Here is a 21,082-nt window from a genome sequence, read left to right as displayed (position 1 = left end):
CATTCACCGAAAATTCTGCTGGTGCCAGATTTTAAAGAGTTCACTGTATCATGTTTAATATTTGTATGGGTTTTATGTATGTACTTGTATTATAAGATACTTGTTTTCATCCAGCCATTTTTTGGTACTAAAGAATCATTTAGAAATCATTTGGTTGTTTTCATATGAAGAATAATTTTAGTTGTTAAGGTCTAAATCTTTAATGCATTAAATACTTTACAGTCCTCTGCAATGATACTGGGGCCCATTCCTCCTCCCCGGCCTCCAGCCACTACTTCCTCTACAGTGCCTCATGTGGTGTCCCATGTGCCCACTGCTTATAATGACAAAGTTGTGGCTTTCTTGAGGCAGCCTAACATTATGGATATTTTAAAGGAACGTTATCCAGTTATTGCTGGTAATCAGGCTCTGAAAGATAAAGTGAATGCCATTCGAAATGATGGTACAGCTGCCTTGGATCGCCTGAGTCATGACATTGATCTAACTATACTTCTAAGGTGAGTATAATCTTATGATTTTCATTTGTTTGTTTTATTTGCAGTTAAGTCATGAACACTTATTACTATGCAGAAAAGATAAATGAGCATGTATGATGAAGACAGGTAACGTGAGTAAACTAATTTTCTGAATTTTAATTTTGCTTTTCTTGAGATTCAGAAGTTTAAATCAATATATATAAACTATAATTTTATATATATATATATATATATGAAGAAATTGGGTAAGTGTGAAAAGTAAATGATTCTATTTTGCCAGCATTCTCACTCAAATAAGTGAGAATGCCAGCAAACTACTAGAATACTTAGCAACTCTCAGTTTACTCTTATTTAATAACTGCCTTGGTATGTAAAAATATTCATTGCTCTGGACAGTGTGCTCACTACACTTATACAGTAATTAGGTTCATTGTATCATTTCTGACTGGTAAATCATTACGATCCTCAGGAATTTATTACACAAGTCATTTAGTAAAAATCTAGAAAATCTGATAGTTTTAAAAAACTCTTCTCATTACATTCTGCATCCTCAGTGATTTTTGACACATGTCACTTGTTTGGAGAGGTCTAGGTTGAAATCCTCTTTAAGGTTCTTAACTTGCACAAAATACAAATCAGCCCATGTTCACACACCTGTATAGGCATAATGCATACAGCAGAATATTGCCATTCTGAATCACTATATAATAATAATAACAACACAACAAACATTCTGCAATCTGCTTTTAGGTAGAAAGTTGCCATTGACTGCAAACAACTCAAAATTCATAGGATACTCTAAAAAAAATAAAAAAATAATAGTAAATAAATAAAAATAAACTAGTTTGAAATGTCTATGCTTAAGTACAGGTTGTCCACAAACCACCTTTACAAAAATGTAATGCAAACTTAAATGAACTTTCAGGTGATTGAAGATATCTTCAAGTTTTTATTTGCTAACTTGAAAATGTAAATCTTGCAGTAGATGGTAGCATAATTACAAAACTATAATCTCAGTAGAATTTGTCCTTTAATACAATGGATTTTTGCAAAGTGTACAGACCTTCCTTTTTCTTTCGAGAAGTTACTGCCTCAGGCATTGTGTTCTGGGCATGTTTTAGAATTTCCTGATGCTCCAAATGCAGGATGAGAGTGATTTTGATTTGATTTTCGACAAGACAGAGCACTGCCACATTACCACAAAAAAGATTGTGCATACCTAAAGTGGAATGGAAGAGGAGGGCAGATTTCGTGCCCCCCACCATGATCCCTTGATCAGCATTGCACTGTCCATCCATGTCAACTAGATGCACTTCCTTAGATTTTATGTATTTCTTATTTAACAGCATAACCCCTCCTCCATTTCTATCTTGTCTATCCTTTCTCAACACATTGTCCTCCCAAATTTCAATTCTGCACTGCTTATATCTGTGTGACACCACATCTCTGTTATCCTGACAGTATCTGCCTTTGATATCTTTACCAGCACCTCAAATTCATGAAATTTATTTACTAAACTCCTAGCATTGGTGTACATTCAAGTATACATGAACCTGTTCTTACTCTTAGTTGTCCTGACACAGCCCTATATTTACTTGTTCCATGATGACTCCCAGCAAGCCTGGAAATCACCTGCCTTGCTTTCCAGGCTGCTGCTCGTTCCAATAGAAGCAGTGCAAGAATCACATTTGCCTCTGCCTACGCTATTGTTAATCTATTACTCTGTGAATACCCCCCAAGCTAGCAGTGTTCTGATCCAACTAACACTGCCTTGATAGCATCAGCAAATATTCTTGCACTCTTTCTATTTAAGTGTATCCCATCCCTGTAGAAGCAGTCTCTCCTGTTAACAAGCCCAGACTATGCTGAGAAAAATTTTACCCCATGAGCCTTGCACAATCTCTTCAGGGCCGAATTGATATGACAAGGCTTTCATCATATACTGCCTGCTATTGTGTCTGGGCAGAATTGCACACACTTTCAAATTTAACTGTAACTCTTTACTTTTTTTCAACATTGACCTGTACTTTTTAGCATTAGCATTAGCATTAGTAGAGGCATTTGATGCAAGAAAGCAAGCTTATGCAGCATCATCCAAAAAAAAAAAAAAAAAAAAAAACCCACTTCCACTTCACCCCTCTGTTCGTTCAAAATACCTGTCCAGCTGAGCCTTAAACTTATTTAGGCTATCAACCTCCACTACAAGGGATGGAAGTCTGTTCCACCAACCAACCACCTGCTGGCTAAAGGCAAATTTCCACACATCTATCCTACATCTGTCTTTCCTCAATTTGAATTTATGCCCTCTCAGGTGATTTTTCTGAGCTAGAGGAAGAATCCCATCAGTATTGAGCATGCTTAAACCATTCAAGGCTTTATACACCTCTATCAGATCACCTCGCTGGTGCCTAGTCTCCAGACACTGTAATTTGCAAAACTTAAGCCTTTCTTCGTAAGAGCACCCCTTTGTTCCATTCACTAATCTTGTTGCCCTTCTCTGTACTCGTTCCAGCAGCTCTACATCCTTCTTGAAATGAGGCCTCCAGACCTGTATACAGTACTCAAGATGTGGCCTAACCATTGCCTTATACAAGGGAATAATCACCTCCTTATCCCTGCTGGAAAAATTCCTGTATATCATTGGCAATACTCCATGAGCTACTCTTGCAGCCCGTCTGCACTGCTCAGAGAACTTCATATCTGCCTGCACAACCACCCCAAGTCCCTTTCATTCTCTACCACTGTCAGTGTAGTACCACAGAGTTGCTCTGGGGTTGCTGTTTCCCATGTGTAGTACTTTACATTTGTCAATGTAAAGTACTACACATGGTACTACACACTTCATTTGCCACCTCTCAGCCCATCTGCTCAACCTTTCCAGATCCTGTTGCAGCAGCATAGTGTCAGTAGTGTCCTTGACAACCCTGCCAACCTTTGTATCGTCTGCAAACTTGGACACTAAGCTTGATATACCATCATCAATATCATTTATAAATACAGAAAACAATAATGGACCCAACACTGAGCCCTGAGGGACTCCACTAATAACATTAGTCCACGATGAGCAGTGTCCATTGATTACCACTCTCTGTCTTCTCCCCCTCAACCACCCCTTTATCCATAGCAGCAATTTGCCTCCAATGTCACACTGCTCCAATTTGTGTAGCAGTCTTCCATGTGCAACAGCATCAAAAGCCTTTCTAAGATCCAAATATATAATATCAAAGTTATTCCCTGCATCCAATTCTTTTGTGACTACATCATAGTATCCAATCAAATTGGTCAGGCAAGACCAATTTGATTGGATACTAACCTTCCCTTAACAAAACCATGCTGGGTCTGAGTTATAACTGAATTCTTGTCTAAATGATCCTGCAGTGCTTCTTTAACCAGTGCCTCCATTAATTTTCCTGGAATAGAAGTTAAGCTTACAGGTCTGTAATTACTTGTGTCAGCCTTTGATCCTCCTTTGTGAATTGGGGTCACATTTGCACATTTCCAGTCTATGGGTACCTCCCCTGAGTCCAAGGAAGCTCTCATAATTATGGCTAAGGGTTTGCTTACTTCCTTTGCTGCCTCCTTTAATATAACTGGATAGATCCCAAACACCCCGGGTGCCTTTCTTGTGTTTATCTTCAACAGTTTCTCCTCCACTTTACTCCCAGTTGTTTCAAGATTCTGTAGCTTACTGCTAGAGTTGAATACACCTCTGGCATTCCCCTCGCTGAATAACTCCTCATGTGTGAATGTCGATGCAAAATATTCATTTAGTTTGTTAGCTACCTGAGCAGGATCATCAACAGTTGACCCATCAATATCAAGTGGACCAATCTGATTCATCCCCTTCCTTCTAGAGTTTACATAAGTAAAGAACTCTTTGCTGTTTTTCTTTGCATCCCTTGCCAAGGATTTCTCGTAATCTGCCTTCGCCTGCCTAACCTACTTTGTAACTTGGTTACATATCAACTTGTATCTATCATAGGCTTCTGTGTCGTGTTAATTTGTAAGTATCCCATGCATTTTTCTTCTCTGCCATATGCCTCATTAGTTCATCTGACATCCATTTTGGCCTAAACCTTGAACAATATTTCTTAGTTGGTATGTAAAGCCTAGTAGCTTCCAAGATAAGTTCTTTGAATGCTTCCCATTTTGAGTTTGCTGTTGGTAACATCATAAGTTGGTCCCACTGTATAGAATTTAAATACTGTCTCAGTCCATCGTAGTCGCCTTTACGGAAGCAATAACCCTTCCCTTTACTCCTAATGGTAGTTACCTCTTTGAGTAAATCCCACTTCAACACACTGTGATCACTGCCACCTAGCGGTTCATTTATCTGCAGATTCTTAATGCATGAAGAATCACTGCTGATAATCAAATCAAGAGTATTACTCCCTCTAGTTGCCTCCCGAACATGCTGATGTAGAAAACAATCATCCAATAAATCCACAAAAGCCCTGCTAGTGTATGAGTGATCAGCCCCCAAATTCCAGTCAATATCTGGGAAATTAAAAAAACTTGTTAACTAAGTCAGCAGATCTCCTACTCTTAATGTGATTAGTGCCAACGTGTACAACAATATCATCCCCTTTTTGCCCTTAAAAGATATTTGCTCTACAGCATCATCAACTTTTGCCCCTGTAGACATACTCTGGTCTTATTTCACCTATCCTTTCGCCTGATATTTCCTGTCTCCCTGACAATAACTGGCTCCTGTGGGACCAGAGCATTCTGCCCTGAAGATTGCCGCTGTCTTGCCTGATGTACAAGAGTGAGCTCTGGCATTGAATTGGGAAGCTGTGAGAGCTTGATGGGTTCCCCCATTTTAATTCCTTTGAGGGTATCTACCCTACTCTTCAAACTCTCATAGATGCCTATCAGAACGCTGAGTTGGTGCCTAATTTCTTGACACGCTCTGCACCTAGCACACACAAAGACATCCATCTTGGCTAGATCATGTCCTATTCAAGAAAAGTTTGCAGACATTTCACAATTTGCAGATTTTTTTCAGGCTGTTATGCATTGGAGAATCGCCTCCTTCAGTTCTCCTCCAAGCTACGACAATCCCGCTACTTGTTGCTTTGCTGCTGTAGTCTGGGGAATGATTTCCATTTGCAGTAATATGTATTACGCTATCTAGTTCTTACATTATACCGTAACGATCACAGTGTTAAATTAGTTATATACCTAGCTAAATACAAAAGATATATGCCCAGCAATTGATTAAAACCTTCAAACTACTTATTTATCATGATTAAAACCTTACTATTCCTCTGCACTATTGGTTACGGTCTACGATATTTTCACCAAAAACAGAGATACAATAACAATACAAGCAGTGAGTCATAACTGACAAAAATCACTAGTTAAATTTAAAAATAAGCTAACAAACACTACTAAGCCTATTTAATATCTTTGTAAAACACAATTTAATGTGTTAATTAATCAAGAATATAGTAAAAATATCAAAAATACTTATCCATTTGCAGGAGCTGGTAGGTTTACCCCACTGTTCACCTACACTTCTCAATTGTGGATAGCAGTGTGGTTCTTCAGGCATTCTGTTATGAATACTTCATCAAATATTTGTTTGATTAAATTTTTGGAAGTCGATATAATGCCTTGATTCAAAGATTAGATCTTTGAGGTTCTATTCTTTGGCAAATAGCTCACCTTTATTTTACTGTCACTGATTATGAGTTTATCTTCTGGAGGGTGGGTGGGCAAGACAATTGTCCAGCAGCAAAAATGCTTTTGGTTCCATATTTTTCTTTCTTAAATGAGCATGCATGGATTGCACAAAAACTTTGAGACCATTCCTTGAAAATCTGTGCTGTCATCCCGGAATTCTTACTGTGGCGATATAAAAGTACTAACAGCTGCATGTTTTTGTGGTGGAAACACCTTGGTGCCTTCGATTTTACTACACACAGTGGTTTGACTTTGTGTGTGCCTGTTTTATTAACACATAACAGCAATGTCACCATCTTCTTCAACACTTTAAAGCCCTGTGGTCACCTTCTTGTAAGATAACTTTTAAATGTTAAGAATAGTCATCAGCAGCCTCAGTGTTTGCAGATCAAATTTAACTTGAAATTGCAACTTGGTGAATTCCATTAGCTGAGCCACTTTGCTCACTGAATTCTTTCTCATATGTTTGTACTCCACGCTGGCGCTGCCTGCCTAAGTCTTTCTTCAGTTTGTTAGCTTGGCTCCTGATGATTTCACCTGATATAGACATTTCTTCTGCACATTGTTGTGTGAATCATGTGAACAGACTTATCCTGTCGGCTTGTCTTAAGTTGCTTTCACTGAAGGCCTTCACCAGCATCAAAATCACTTGTGGCTTGCCATAGCTAAGTTTCATCTTTTATCCATCTCCTGAGAGTGTGGATCCCTTCCCACACCTATGTGTGGAGATACCTCTGCTTGCTTCCCCCGAGTGCCAAGCGTTTTTCGAGGCCAAGTGACACTGCGACTTAGAGTTCTCTTGATAAGTGAATAAAGTTATTTTTAAGTTCCTGTCTTTTTCTCAACAGTTTTATTTAAAAACAGTTCCATACTTGAAACCTACAAGTCAGAACACAGAAAGGAAATTCGCCTTTTGTTTCTTTTTTCATATATTTCTAATTCCACTAACCAACTAGCACTTCAACCTCTTGGTATCCTAGAGGCACTGCTCCTGCCTCCCCATGGCAGGGCTGGAAACTTTGTCAGAAAAGTCCTCTTTCCAAGGGCAAAAAGGAGCAAACATGGCAGGCACAGATCATGTTTCTGCTACTCAATTGAAAACTAGACGAAATGGTTCAGGTACAGCTAAGCGACAAAAGACAGACACTCCTTCTCGTTGCACCGCTGTTCTTAATTATTCATTCAAAGAATGAACAACCCATCAGAGGTTTGTCACTATTTCGAATCAAAAACTCTCAAAAGCATAGCTAGCTCTTCTAAAACAGTCTTACTTACTTTCTCCATGGCACTACGATCCTCGTAGAACCTTGACCTCCTCAATGATTTTCTTCCAGCTGTCTCTTTCCCTGGCCATTGTTCTCTATCATCTCACCGTAATTTGTCGTAGGTCATTCTCTATGTCATCCATCCACCTCCTTCTCAGCCTTCCTCTCAGTCTTCTTCCTCCTGGTTGCCCTTCCCTTGCTTTCCTTGGCCATCTGTATTACATGGCCTGCCCATCTAAATCTTGAGCTGTTTAACACTCCTACTATATCCGGTTCTCCATACAGTTCCTTCAGCTCTTAGTTTGTACTTATTTTCCACTCTTCCATGACTTTAACTGGGCCAAGATTTTCCTTAATATCTTCCTCTCCGACTCATTTAAAGATTTTTCATCCTTCTTTTTAAGCACCCATGTTTCACTAGCATAAGTCATGACACGCCATACCACCGTTTTGTATAACACTAATTTCATTCTTCTAGAGAGTAGTTTTTATTGAAAGTGTTTCTGCAGGAAAAAATAGCATCTGTTACCAGCATTAAGGTGAGCCTGAATTTCTGGGGTTTTACTACTATCACGTTGAATCATAACTCCCAGATATTTGAAGGATTCTGATCTATTGAAACTATGCTTCACTGTTTCCCAGATCTGTTCAGTACTTTGTCTCTCCTTCCAACCTGTAATCATAAACTTCATTTTATTTTCATTTACCTTCAATCCTACCCTTGCTGCTGCTTTCTCCAACTCATCAAAAGCTATCAGAAGACTAAAATCAGGGGATCTACTAGTAGAGATAACAGACCAAAAACAAGCAGAGCATCTAATGAAAGCAAAAACTTTTGGAGATATTCCAATAACAGTTACTCTTCATTCCACCTTGAATACCTCGAAAGGAGTAATTACAGAATGGGACCTCCTCAATGTTCCCAAAGATTAAATCCAAGAAGAGTTGAAAGATCAAGGGGTTATTCAAGTCAAAAGAATAACAATTAAAGGAGATGGAGAAATTATCCCAACAAGGAATATAATTCTAACCTTCAATAGTACAAAACCACCAACAACTGTAAACGTTGGAAACCTAAACTGCCCAGTGAGACCATACATTCCAAACCCTGTCCGATGTTTAGTGTCAGAAGTACAGACACTCTCAAGCAGTATGCAGAGGTTTCGCTAGCTGTGCAAAATGTGGGTAATGAGAACACACTCAACAAGACTGTACCTCACAAAATTCAAGATGTCCCAACTACAGAGGAGAATATAATGCCTATTTGAAAGAATGTGAAGAGTGGAAAAGAGAAAAGAGAATACAGAAATATAAGGTTGATGACGTAGAGCGGATATCATCTTTTAAGGGCACAAAAGGTGATATAGTTGTACACGTTGGCACTAATGATATTAAGAGTAGGAGACCGGCAGAATTACTTAACAAGTACAGGTCACTGTTGAACAAAAGCCGAGAATTAGGGTTGAATTTTAAAGTGTCTGCAATTCTGCCCAGACATGATAGGAGGGAGTATATGATGAGAGCCTTGTCGATCAATTCGGCCCTGGAAAGATTGTGCAAGGCTCAAGGAGTAGAATTTTTTTCAGCCTGGTCTGTGCTTGTTAACAGGAGAGACTGCTTCTACAGGGATGGGATACACTTAAATAGAAAGGGTGCAAGAATGTTTGCTGATGCTATCGAGGCAGTGTTACGTGGGTCAGAAAACTGCTAGATTGGGGGGATACAAGGACTAATAGATTAACAGTAGCCACTGGCAGAGGTGAAAGTGATTCTTGCACTGCTTCTATTGGAATGAGCCGCAGCCTGGAAAATAAGATGCAGGATATTTCAGAGACTGCTGGGAATCATTGGGGTACAAATAAACACATGAGTTGTGTTAGGGTAACTAAGAAAAAGAACAGGTGGCATGTATACTTGCGTGTGGTAAATAAATTCGATGAATTTGAGGTATTGCTCAAAACATCTAAGGCAGATATTGTGGGGATTTCAGAGACGTGGTGTTACACAGATATAAGGAATGCAGAATTAGAATTTGGGGAATTTGTACTCCCCAAATATCCTGTCTACAGAAAGGATAGACAGGATAGGAAGGGAGGTGGGGGGTTATGCTATTAGTTAAGAAACACATAAAATCCAAGGAAGTGAAGCCAGTCGACATTGCTGGACTGTGCAGTGTCGAGTCAGTTTGGTGTGACATAAGCTTTGGGAGATCAAAATTGAGAGTAGGAGTGTGCTATAGGCCTAATGACTCTGATGAGTATAATAAGAAACTGTACAGGGAAATAGAGTGGGCCAGTAAATCAGAGAGTCTTATAATGGGGGATTTTAATTTCCCAGATATTGACTGGAATTTGGGGGCTGGTCACTCACATGCTAGCAAGGCTTTTGTGGATTTGTTGGATGATTGTTTTCTGCATCAGCATGTTCGGGAGGCAACTAGAGGGAGTAATACTCTTGATTTGATTATCAGTAGAGATTCTTCATGCATTACGAATCTGCAGGTAAATGAACCACTAGGTGGCAGTGATCACAGTGTGCTGAAGTGGGATTTACTCAAAGCGGTAACTACCATTAGGGGTAAAGGGAAGGGTTATTGCTTTCGTAAAGGCGACTACGATGGACTGAGACAGTATTTAAATTCTGTACAGTGGGACCAACTGATGATGTTGCCAACAGCGGATTCCAAATGGGAAGCAGTCAAAGAACTTATCTTGGAAGCTACTAGGCTTTACATACCAACTAAGAAATATTGTTCAAGGTTTAGGCCTAAGTGGATGTCAGATGAACTAATGAGACATATGGCAGAGAAGAAAAATGCATGGGATACATACAAATTAACACGTGACACAGAAGCCTATGATAGATACAAGTTGATCTGTAACCCAGTTACAAAGGAGGTTAGGCAGGTGAAGGCAGATTACGAGAAATCTTCGGCAAGGGATGCAAAGAAAAACAGCAAAGAGTTCTTTACTTATGTAAACTCTAGAAGGAAGGGGATGAATCAGATTGGTCCACTTGATATCGATGGGTCAACTTTTGATGATCCTGCTCAGGTAGCTAACAAACTAAATGAATATTTTGCATCGATATTCACACATGAGGAGTTATTCAGCGAGGGGAATGCCAGAGGTGTATTCAACTCTGGCAGTAAGCTAGAGAATCTTGTAATAACTGAGAGTAAAGTGGAGGAGAAATTGTTGAAGATAAATACAAGAAAGGCACCTGAGGCGGATGGGATCTATCCGGTTATATTAAAGGAGGCAGCAAAGGAAGTAAGCAAACCCAAGGAAGCTCTCATAATTATGAGAGCTTCCTTGGACTCAGCGGAAGTACCCATGGACTGGAGATGTGCAAATGTGACCCCAATTCACAAAGGAGGATCAAAGGCCGACACAAGTAATTATAGACCTGTTAGTTTAACTTCTGTTCCTGGAAAATTAATGGAGGCACTGGTTAAAGAAGCACTGCGGGATCATCTAGACAAAACTTCAGTTATAACTCAGACACAGCATGGTTTTGTTAAGGGGAAGTCTTGCCTGACCGATTTGATTGGATACTATGATGCAGTCACAAAAGAACTGGATGCAGGGAATGACTTTGATATTATATACTTGGATCTTAGAATGGCTTTTGATACTGTTGCACATGGAAGACTGCTGCACAAATTGGAGCATTGTGGCATTGAAATCAAATTGCTGCTATGGATAAAGGGGTGGTTGAGGGGGAGAAGACAGAGAGTGGTAATCAGTGGACACTGCTCATCGTGGACTAATGTTATTAGTGGAGTCCCCGAGGGTTCAGTATTGGGTCCATTATTGTTTTCTGTATTTATAAATGATAATGGTATATCAAGCTTAATGCCCAAGTTTGCAGATGATACGAAGGTTGGCAGGGTTGTCAAGGACACTACTGACACTATGCTACTGCAACAGGATCTGGAAAGGTTGGGCAGATGGGCCGAGAGGTGGCAGATGAAGTTTAACATTGACAAATGTAAAGTACTACATATGGGAAACAGCAACCCCAGAGCAACGTATCAACTCTGTGGTACTACACTAACAGTGTTAGAGAATGAAAGGGACCTGGGGATGGTTGTGCAGGCAGATATAAAGTTTTCTGAGCAGTGCAGACGGGCTGCAAGAGTAGCTCACCTAGAGTACTGTATACAGGTCTGGAGGCCTCATTTCAAGAAAGATGTAGAGATGCTGGAAAGAGTACAGAGAAGGGCAACAAGATTAGTGAATGGAACAAAGGGGTGCTCTTACGAAGAAAGGCTTAAGTTTTGCAAATTACAGTGTCTGGAGACTAGGCACCAGCGAGGTGATCTGATAGAGGTGTATAAAGCCTTGAATGGTTTGAGCATGCTCGATGCTGATGGGATTCTTCCTCTTGCTCAGAATAATCACCTGAGAGGGCATAAATTCAAATTGAGGAAGGACAGATGTAGGATAGACGTGAGGAAATTTGCCTTTAGCCAGTGGGTGGTTGTTTGGTGGAACAGACTTCCATCCCTTGTCGTGGAAGTTGATAGCCTAAATAAGTTTAAGGCTCAGCTGGACAGGTATTTCGAATGAACAGAGGGGTGAAGTGGAAGTGGTTATTTTTTTATTTTATTTTATTCTTTTTTTTTTTTGGCTGATGCTGCATAAGCTTGCTTTCTTGCATCAAATGCCTCTACTAATGCTAATGCTAATAAAGTAGAAAACTATGTAACATATCAAGAAGCCAAAAGAACAATACACCCACAATGATCAAATAGACCATCATACACACAAATAACACAAACTTATAAAATAATAGAAACATACAGAAGTAATGGTCCCACCAAAAAAATCCATTTCAAATTGGGTGCTTTCACTGCTCATTAAACAAAAACCAGAACAGGAAATAAACTCGCCCATTACAATACTACCAACTAGAGAAACCACCAAATCCACAAAAACAAGATAGAACCTCTGAAGTAAATGGGAATAAAATGGACAATATGGAAGTAGAAGAAAAGAATCAGACAGAAGAAACAATACTAGAAGTTTTTGCAGAAGAAAAAGAGATGAATACTGGAAAGCCATACTTCCCTAATAAAGGAAGACAAAAAAACAGAGAACTCTAGGGCAACAACCTCAAGAAAACATACTGAAAGTGCTAACAGAACCAAATAATGAATACATTTTTACATTGGAACTGTAGAGGATTCTGCAGCAATTTTGAAGATATCCACGACCTCTTATCACAGTACAGTCCAATTAGTCTATGTTTGCAAGAAACAGATCTTAAACCAGAATTAACATTAATAATAAGAATTATTAGATGGGAAATTTTAACTATAGTAATATTAGTAATATTAGAATAAAATAACACTAAAACATTACAATACAGGTGACCCCCCGCTTAACGCTGATAACGCTTCCGGAAAAACAGAGCACTAAGTGAATCTGCACTAAGTGAGCGCCGCATTCCCGTAAGGTAACATATGTATTTGTGAGTTGCGGTCGGTGCCATATTTCCGAATCAATAATAAGCGGTAGTGAAAAGATGCACAAATGTTGGTCAGAATATTTAATTTTCAAATATTTGTTGTTATTTGGTTTTTAGGAGCAGTAGCAACTAAGGCCATATTGCTCCGGGATATGCGGTGGTCATTCCCTGACCTTTCCACATCCTCCATATTTGGTGGTGACGGGCTCGAACCCCGGTCTAATCAAGAAGCATGTGCTACGCACTGCTGCTCCTTCCCACCTGGGTATGGAGGCGACTCAAATATTTGTACATATAAAATATTCTGCATTACATCTGTATATAATCGTGGTAACTACTTACGTATCAAAATGAAACTTAAAATTCCAATTAAAATCATGAATTTAATTGATCTAAATTGATTTTAATTTAATTGATGAATTTAATCATGAAAAATGTGTCAATTTTGGGTTGTACTTTGGCCCTCTTCCTGGTAAACTAAAAGGGGTTTTAATTTTAAATCCTTCAATGCTTTGAAACCTGGCATGTGTTTTTTCTTCTTTCAATATGAAACTTCTTTTAGGCATTCATTTCCAAAAAAAGTCCTGCTTCTTCTATGTTAAAAACTTGTTGAGAAGTATAACACATAATACCCCTCTTCAATAATTTTAACAAGTTCATTTTTGAAAGTTTCGGCTTCTTGATCTGCATTTGCAGCTTCTCCCTAGATTTTAAATCTATTCAACCAGCCCTTACTAGTTTTTAATGGTTCCACATTTTTTTTTTTTTTTTTTTTTGGGTGAGTTTTCTTCAGATCATCATACAGGCTAATCTCTCTTTTTATAATATTTAACTTAACTGAATTCTACATTGGATATTATCTTCAATAAAATTAGTTAAAGTCTCTCCATTTCAATCCTAATAGCCAGCCTAGCCCTAGTTGTTTGCAGTGGAACAGCTGTCTTTCCCGCTGCTAAAATTAATTCTTTATTTTTTATAATTGTTCTTACAGTTAAACTTGCCAGTCCTAAATTATGGCACACATTCGCATGTCGTTGACCAGAATCAATTCGCTTCAAAATGTGTAATTTAATTTTCAAATGCAGTCTTTTTCTTACATTTGTAGTCTTCATACTGCTTCCAGGCATTGTTGCTTTTTCATTCTTATCTGCCATTATTAACTCTTCGAAAATGTAACTGCATTGATTGCATTAATTATGATACGATGTTCGAGTAAACTGTCCGTTATGCAAGATGTCTAATACTGTACTGAGTGACGACTACACTTCGGATAAATGCATATAACGCATGTATTACAAGCAATATATTTGATCATTTTTTAACATGTTGATCTCGGAACTACGTAACAAGTCACTGTACTGCAATTAAATTAGTATTCGAGAAAATTTCACTGAGCGTGGGAAAATTTCTCAAGTCTGTGTGGGAAACATTTTAATGCTGTTTTGCTATTCATTTTCAAGCTATCGACTCCATCAAATGAAACGATTTCGTTAAATATGTCAAAAATGCAATCTGTAAAAGAGCGTTATAATGATTTGTGACAGCATTATAGTCAGATACGGGTTATAATATAAGAACAGCATTATAGCGAATCAGCGTAAAGCAAACCGCATTATAATGAAGGCCTGCTGTATATACAGAAAGGACAGGATTACCAACCAACAGTACAGCACATGGTGGAGTAGCAATCTTAGTAAATTCCACTACCCAACGAGTTCACTTGCAGATTAATCTAGAGATAATAGCAGTATGCATTGCAGTAAACTTTCATGTAACAGTTGCCTCGTGTACTTACCACCAAACCAAGATATAAGTTATACAGAACTAGAAGACCTAGTAATCCAACTATCACCTCATTTATGTATCATGAGAGATATAAATGGCCATCATCCTCTATGGGGAAATGAAAACATAGATAAAAGAGGTCAAATTTTTAAAAAACTACATAGATAACCTCAGCCTAATACTCTTAAATGGTGGGACACCCACATATATATGTCTACCACAGGAACTAGCACAGCAACCTTTCTGTATGCACTCCATCATTATACCCTCCACTAGGTAGTGATCATTTTCCAGTAAATATTATTTTAAACGAACTGACCCCTTGTCAACCAGAAAGAACTCCAAAGTGGAGATTAGATAAGGCAAATTGGGCAAGATATAAGCAGCTGGCCATTTGACTCTGCAGTGAAATATGTAACTGATAAACTCCTCCATACCGCAAAACTAACAATACCAAAAACTTGTTCAAAGTTTCCCATACATCCAAAGCCATGGTGTAACAATGAATGTACTCTAGCAAAACAAGAGAAAATCAAGGCATGGAATAATTTCCAAACATAAAAAAAAAAAAAAAAAAAAAAAGGTAAAGTGCAGCCATTATCAACCCACTGCAGAATGGGTTGATAATGGCTCCTTAACAATTCATGCTGAGGGAAATGGACCACAATCTACCACGCTGGTCCAGTGTGGGTTGGCAGATCGACCATATTCAGCAGTCAGGGGCTTGAACCCTGGTCTACTCAAAGAGCATGTGCTACTATTGCACCCCCCGCTCCTGACCATGTGGCTACGGAGGCCTATCCTACCACAACTAACCTGATACAATTCAAAAAAGGCAAGGGCAAATGTCAAACGCATTACTGAGATCAGTAAGAAACAATCTTGGATTCATTTTGAGAAATTACTAGAAAAACAGCCAGCTGGAAGGTTTGGGACAAAATAAATAAAATAAACAACAAATACCAAAGAATTGCTCCTTTTACAAATTGGAATGGAAAAGATATAGCAAAACCTGAAGACATAGTAGATGCTCTTGGTAGAACCTTTGAAAAAATATCAAGCAGTAGCTCCTATGAACCAGGTTTCCAAAAACATAAAGCAAATACAGAAACATATAAATTGACTTTTTCCCATACAAGTAACAAATCCTATAACCAACCATTCACTCTCAGCAAACTTCATAAAGCCATTTCACAGACGAAGCAAAGCACAGCGGGTCCAGATGAAATAGTATACGTGGTATAACAGTTTGTTGAGAAATCATTGATATCGTTGCTCTTCTTGTATAACAGGATATACACCTAGAAAATTCCTTTCCAAATCAATGGCATCACACAGTAGTCTAGCGTTTCCAAAACCAGATAAAGATCCCACAAATCTGAATCACTATCGCCCAATAGCCTTAACTGGCTGCCTTGGAAAAATACTTGAAAAAATGGTAAATGTCTGACTAATGTGGTTTCAGAAAGAACAGTCCATTTAGACTTAATGATAAAAGCAGAAAACAACATCTAGTAATAATATGTTTTGATATAGAAAAGGCATATGACACAACATGGTGATATGGAATACTTAGAGACATTTATGTCTTTGGGATGAGACGACATCTCCCAATATATATCTGAAATTTTTTTGCAACAATGAACTTTCCAGGTTAGGATATTAACCCCACAGCCACAGGGATCAGTACTTATTGCTACCCTGTTTGCCATAAAAATAAACTCAATAGCTAAACAAATACCAAGTACCGTAAGAAATGCTGAAGAAATGCTGAAATCGTAATGTTGACGATTTCAGCATTTCTTGTCACTTGCAAAATAGACAATTTCAAGTCACCCTAAGCAAACTGCTTAAAAGAAAACAAAACGTTACCTTTTGTTAGATTCCTGGACATACGGGAATTAAAGGAAATGAACAAGCTGACCATGCAGCAAAAACGGCAACGGGCATCTTGCCATTGACCACCAGAGTACCATTTACAGACTATAGATATAGAATCAAAGCGAACAGCAAGGAACAATGGCAAAAAATATGGAATGAGAAAACTTATAATAAACTTTTTCAAATTAAACCAGTGTTAAAGAAGTGAAAACCAGTGAAAGACATGTCCGAAAAGAAGTAACCTTACCAGGTTAAGAATAGGACACACATATCTTACTCATTCTTATGTACTTAGAGCCGAAGAACCATCTCACTGTAATCAGTGCAATGTACAACAAACAAACATTTACTACTAGTTTGTGCCACCTTTACAAACAAAAGAAAAATAGCCTTTAAGTCTGAAACTAATATTCAATATGCTTTGCTTTGGAAAACATTTTAAGTGAAGAAAGTAATATACAAGAAGTCTTTCACTACCTGGAATTAATAGGCTTTTATAATCAGATTAAAAAAATAAATAAATAAAATAATTTAATTGAACTTCATCTGCTAATAACGTCGGGCATTAATTTGAACTGCTATTGCAAGAAACCAGACTAGAAAATGCAAAACTATGAGAGGCGCATTATGGCCACGGAAGCCGATGCCAGCAACTAACAAACAACAACAACCTCTGCTTGCATCTTTCCCCATTTTAGTAAGTCCAGTGCAGCTAGCTTTTCTTGAACTGATCATGCTTTTCTTTTTTCTATTGAGAACTTTCCATGGACATTACTTTTTTTTTTATTAAAAAGGAAAGAAGGGAAAACAAAACAAAATTTGAAAACACACACTAATGTTATGTAGAATAATAAGCTTATGTCCAATTTCCAAACAGCATATGTGTACTTTACCGCTATTGCATCTTTTCAGGACAGCTTTAAGCTCATTTGCATCACTGAACTTACCTGCCATGGATAGGGTATACAGGTAGAGTGGGGGAGGCTGTGAAGACTGGGGGGTGAAAGGCAGAAGTATGGAGACGATAGAGAAGGCGACCCCAGGTGGTCAGTGAGGCAGGCGCATGCCTCACCAGGCGAAGAGATGAGTCAGCGGGGGAGGGAGGAAACAGAGCATGTCTCCTCTCCCTCCTGCCTGGATAGGGAATTAAAGATGAATAGGGTTAGGGTACCCCATTCAGATCGCCATATAGCATTTGGCAACGGAGCTGCTGGTGATCCTGGTCCGTTCTGCTGTCTTTACAGTCAAAAGGACCAGGTTTGCTTGTCGGCATTTGTGGGGTCTTTCTTGTGTCATTTCCCATCCATGTGGTATTTGCATCACTGTTCTTTATAGAGCCATTTCTCGTTAATTCGACTTTAGATCCACTTCAGGGTTTAGTGCCTTGATCATTGGAGGCCATTGGGTCCCAGGCGTCTACTGTGGGGTGATTGCCTTCGAAAGATGACTCAAACAACAAAAGAAATTAAATGTGGTATTATAAAGGTTATTCATAGGGCATCATGTTTACAGATAGCAGTTATGCTAATTGCACCATGAGACCTTTAAAAAATCAACAACTATAAATGTTCATCGAACTAGTAAATGAGTACAGGAACAAATGATCAAATTCGAAGCATGTGGAAAGGGGGGGGATGGAATTGGGATCCAACCTTTGACTGCGTTATAAGTGATTCCACATTATATTGGGTCTACAATGTGCTTCCAACATTGTCATACAACAAAACATTTTAGTAACAATAAAACTGCAGCTTGCCTGATCTGTCAACATCGATTGGTTTTTATGTCACTCCAAAGTAATGCTTTGGTGTCCTGTGATATATTTAAGGTTTCTAAAAACAACTTCCATTTCTGGCATCTGATATTTGTAGTTGATGGTTTATTTGAAAGCCATCAGTTGACAGTATCCGGCCTGTTGAATTTAAGGCTCCTATATAGTCAAGTGCAGGCTATTAGTGACAAATATGGTGGCCAACTGTAATTGAGCACCATATCTACAGGGTTAATTTTGTGATTGACTTATGTGGAGGATTACTTGGATGTATATTACGATACTTAGTTTAATTTTTAACTTCGATAGAGATTTTGTAGGTTATTAGTTAGTATTAGTAAGGGTATCCAATCCACGTGTTTTACAAATTTTGCAGCTCCGGCAAATGCAAAGTTTTTAGCTATATTTAGCTGCTTTATTGATGTAATTGTTATATTAAATTATTTTCTATAAGTAGCTTATAGACCTAGTCAAAATCCTTGGTTTATTCTGAATTTAGATAGCGAGATTTTGGAAGTTAATTAATACTTAGTCTCAGTAGATTTACCCGTTTGTAACATGCTGCCATTGTTATATACGATACAACTTTATATCACGTACTAGATAGCATTACCTTAGTATAGTATATAGTATTATCAATTAATCAGTAAAATTTATTAATCTTCTTAAACTTCATTGTCAATTAAATTGTACTTTTTTAACTAAATACATATAACAACTTAGATTTTGCAAACGTAACATTATCAGTTAATACATAACTTGATACGGAAGTTATATAATGAAACTCGGAGATAATACTTGATACTGAAAAAAAAAAAAAAATATATATATATATATATATATATATATATATATATATGGTGTTATAACTGCATTGGGATATAAATTTAGGGTTATAATTTTGTACTGAAATTGAAACCTTTTGAAATTGAATCGAAATCATGACTCAGAGCAGCAAAACAAAAGGCTCAAGCTAATGGGATAGCTCAGGGGAGAACTGAGGGGGGCAGTTGCCCTCTGAATCACAGCCTTTTAAAATGCACTGCTTGTTTGATGTTTGTGGAGCAATCAGGTACGGGACATGATGTTGCAAAGGGGAATGTCTTTGTGTGCGCGCGCGAAGAAAGGAGTGCGAGGAAATCAGGCGACAACTCAGCATTGTTATGGGCCTATATGAGAGCTTGAAGGACAGGGTGGATACCCTCGAAGGATCTAAATTAAGGGACCTATCAAGCTCCCAGTTTCCCACATCAACGCCAGAGCTTGCACTTGATCATCACGCAACACAGCGACAACCCCCAAGGCAGAATGCGCTAGTCCCACAGGAACTAGTAGTTGTCGACGACTCTATTGTCACGGAAATGGGGAACATATTATGTAAAAATGATAGGTGGAACAAGACCAGGGTATGTTTCCAATGGGCAAAGGTTGATGGCATTGTAGAGCAGATATCATGTTTTAAGGGCACAAAAGGTGATATTGTTGTACTTGTTGGCACTAATGATATTAAGAGTAGGAGACTGGTGGAATTACTTAACAAGTACAGGTCACTGTTGGAAAAAAGCCGTGAATTAGGGTTGAATTTGAAAATGTCTACAATTCTGCCCAGACACAATAGAAGGGAGTATATCATGAGCCTTGTCGATCAATTCGGCCATGGAGAGATTGTGCAAGGCTCAAGGGGTAGAATTTCTCTCAGCCTGGTCTGTGTTTGTTAACAGGAGAGTCTGCATCTACAGGGATGGGATACACTTAAATAGAGAGGGTTAAAGAATATTTGCTGATGCTATCAAGGCAGTGTTAGGTGGGTTGGAAAACTGCTAGCTTGGGGGGGAGGGTGATACACGGACTAATAGATTAACAGTAGCCACTGGCAGAGGTGAAAGTGATTCTTGCACTGCTTCTATTGGAATGAGCAGCAGCCTGGAAAACAAGATGCAGGGGATTTCAGAGAATGCTGGCAGTCATTGCAGTACAAGTAACACATGGGTTGTGTTAGGGTAGCTAAGAATAGGAACAGGTAGATGTGTACTTGCGTGTACACCAATGCTAGGAATTTGGAATTTGACCAACACCTCAAATCGATGAATTTGAGGTGTTGGTCAAAATATCAAAGTTAGATATTGTGGGGATATCAGAGACGTGGTGTCACACAGATATAAGGAATGCAGAACTGGAGTTTGGGGAGTACAATATGTACAGAAAGGATAGACATGATAGGAAGGGAGGAGGGGTTATGCTGTTAGTTAAGAAACACATAAAATCCAAGGAAGTGAAGCCAGTCATTTATGGACAGGGCAGTGTCGAGTCAGTTTGGTGTGACATAAGCATAGGTAAATCAAAATTGAGAGTGGGAGTGTGCTATAGGTCTAGTGACTCTGATGAGTATAATAAGAAACTGTACAGGGAAATAGAGTAGGCCAGTAAATCGGAGAGTCTTATAATGGGGGATTTTAATTTCCCGGGTATTAACTGGAATTTGTAAGTTGGTCACTCACACACTAGTAAGGCTTTTGTGGGTTTATTGGATGATTGTTTTCTATATCCGCATGTTTTGGAGGCAACTAGAGGGAGTAATACTCTTGATCTGATTACCATTAGTTGATTCTTCATGCATTAATAATCTGCAGATAAAGGAACCACTAGGTGGCAGCGATCACTAGGTGTGCTGTCCCTTTGAACCCAGAATAATGTTTATTTCTGTTATGAGTATTTACACACTGAAACTGTACCATGGTTTT

General features: G+C 38.5%; 1 protein-coding gene across 6 annotated transcripts in view; it reads left to right on the top strand.

Annotated features, from left to right (window-relative positions):
• LOC150090769 (E3 ubiquitin-protein ligase HECW2-like) overlaps positions 1-21,082 on the top strand; it is a 518,151-nt gene that overhangs the window by 376,923 nt on the left and 120,146 nt on the right. For all 6 annotated transcript variants that reach the window (XM_090372567.1, XM_090372548.1, XM_090372558.1 and 3 more), the window contains one exon: positions 223-497. In XM_090372567.1, coding sequence (XP_090228693.1) covers positions 223-497 — 275 coding nt within the window. The remainder of the gene's footprint in view (positions 1-222; positions 498-21,082) is intronic.

Source organism: Mastigoproctus giganteus, chromosome 1 (genome assembly GCF_048544385.1).
Source record: "Mastigoproctus giganteus isolate SK-2022 chromosome 1, ASM4854438v1, whole genome shotgun sequence".
NCBI lineage: Eukaryota > Metazoa > Arthropoda > Arachnida > Uropygi > Thelyphonidae > Mastigoproctus > Mastigoproctus giganteus.
The sequence above is the reverse complement of the archived record's forward strand: the minus strand, read 5'-3'. Positions and strand labels throughout refer to the sequence as shown.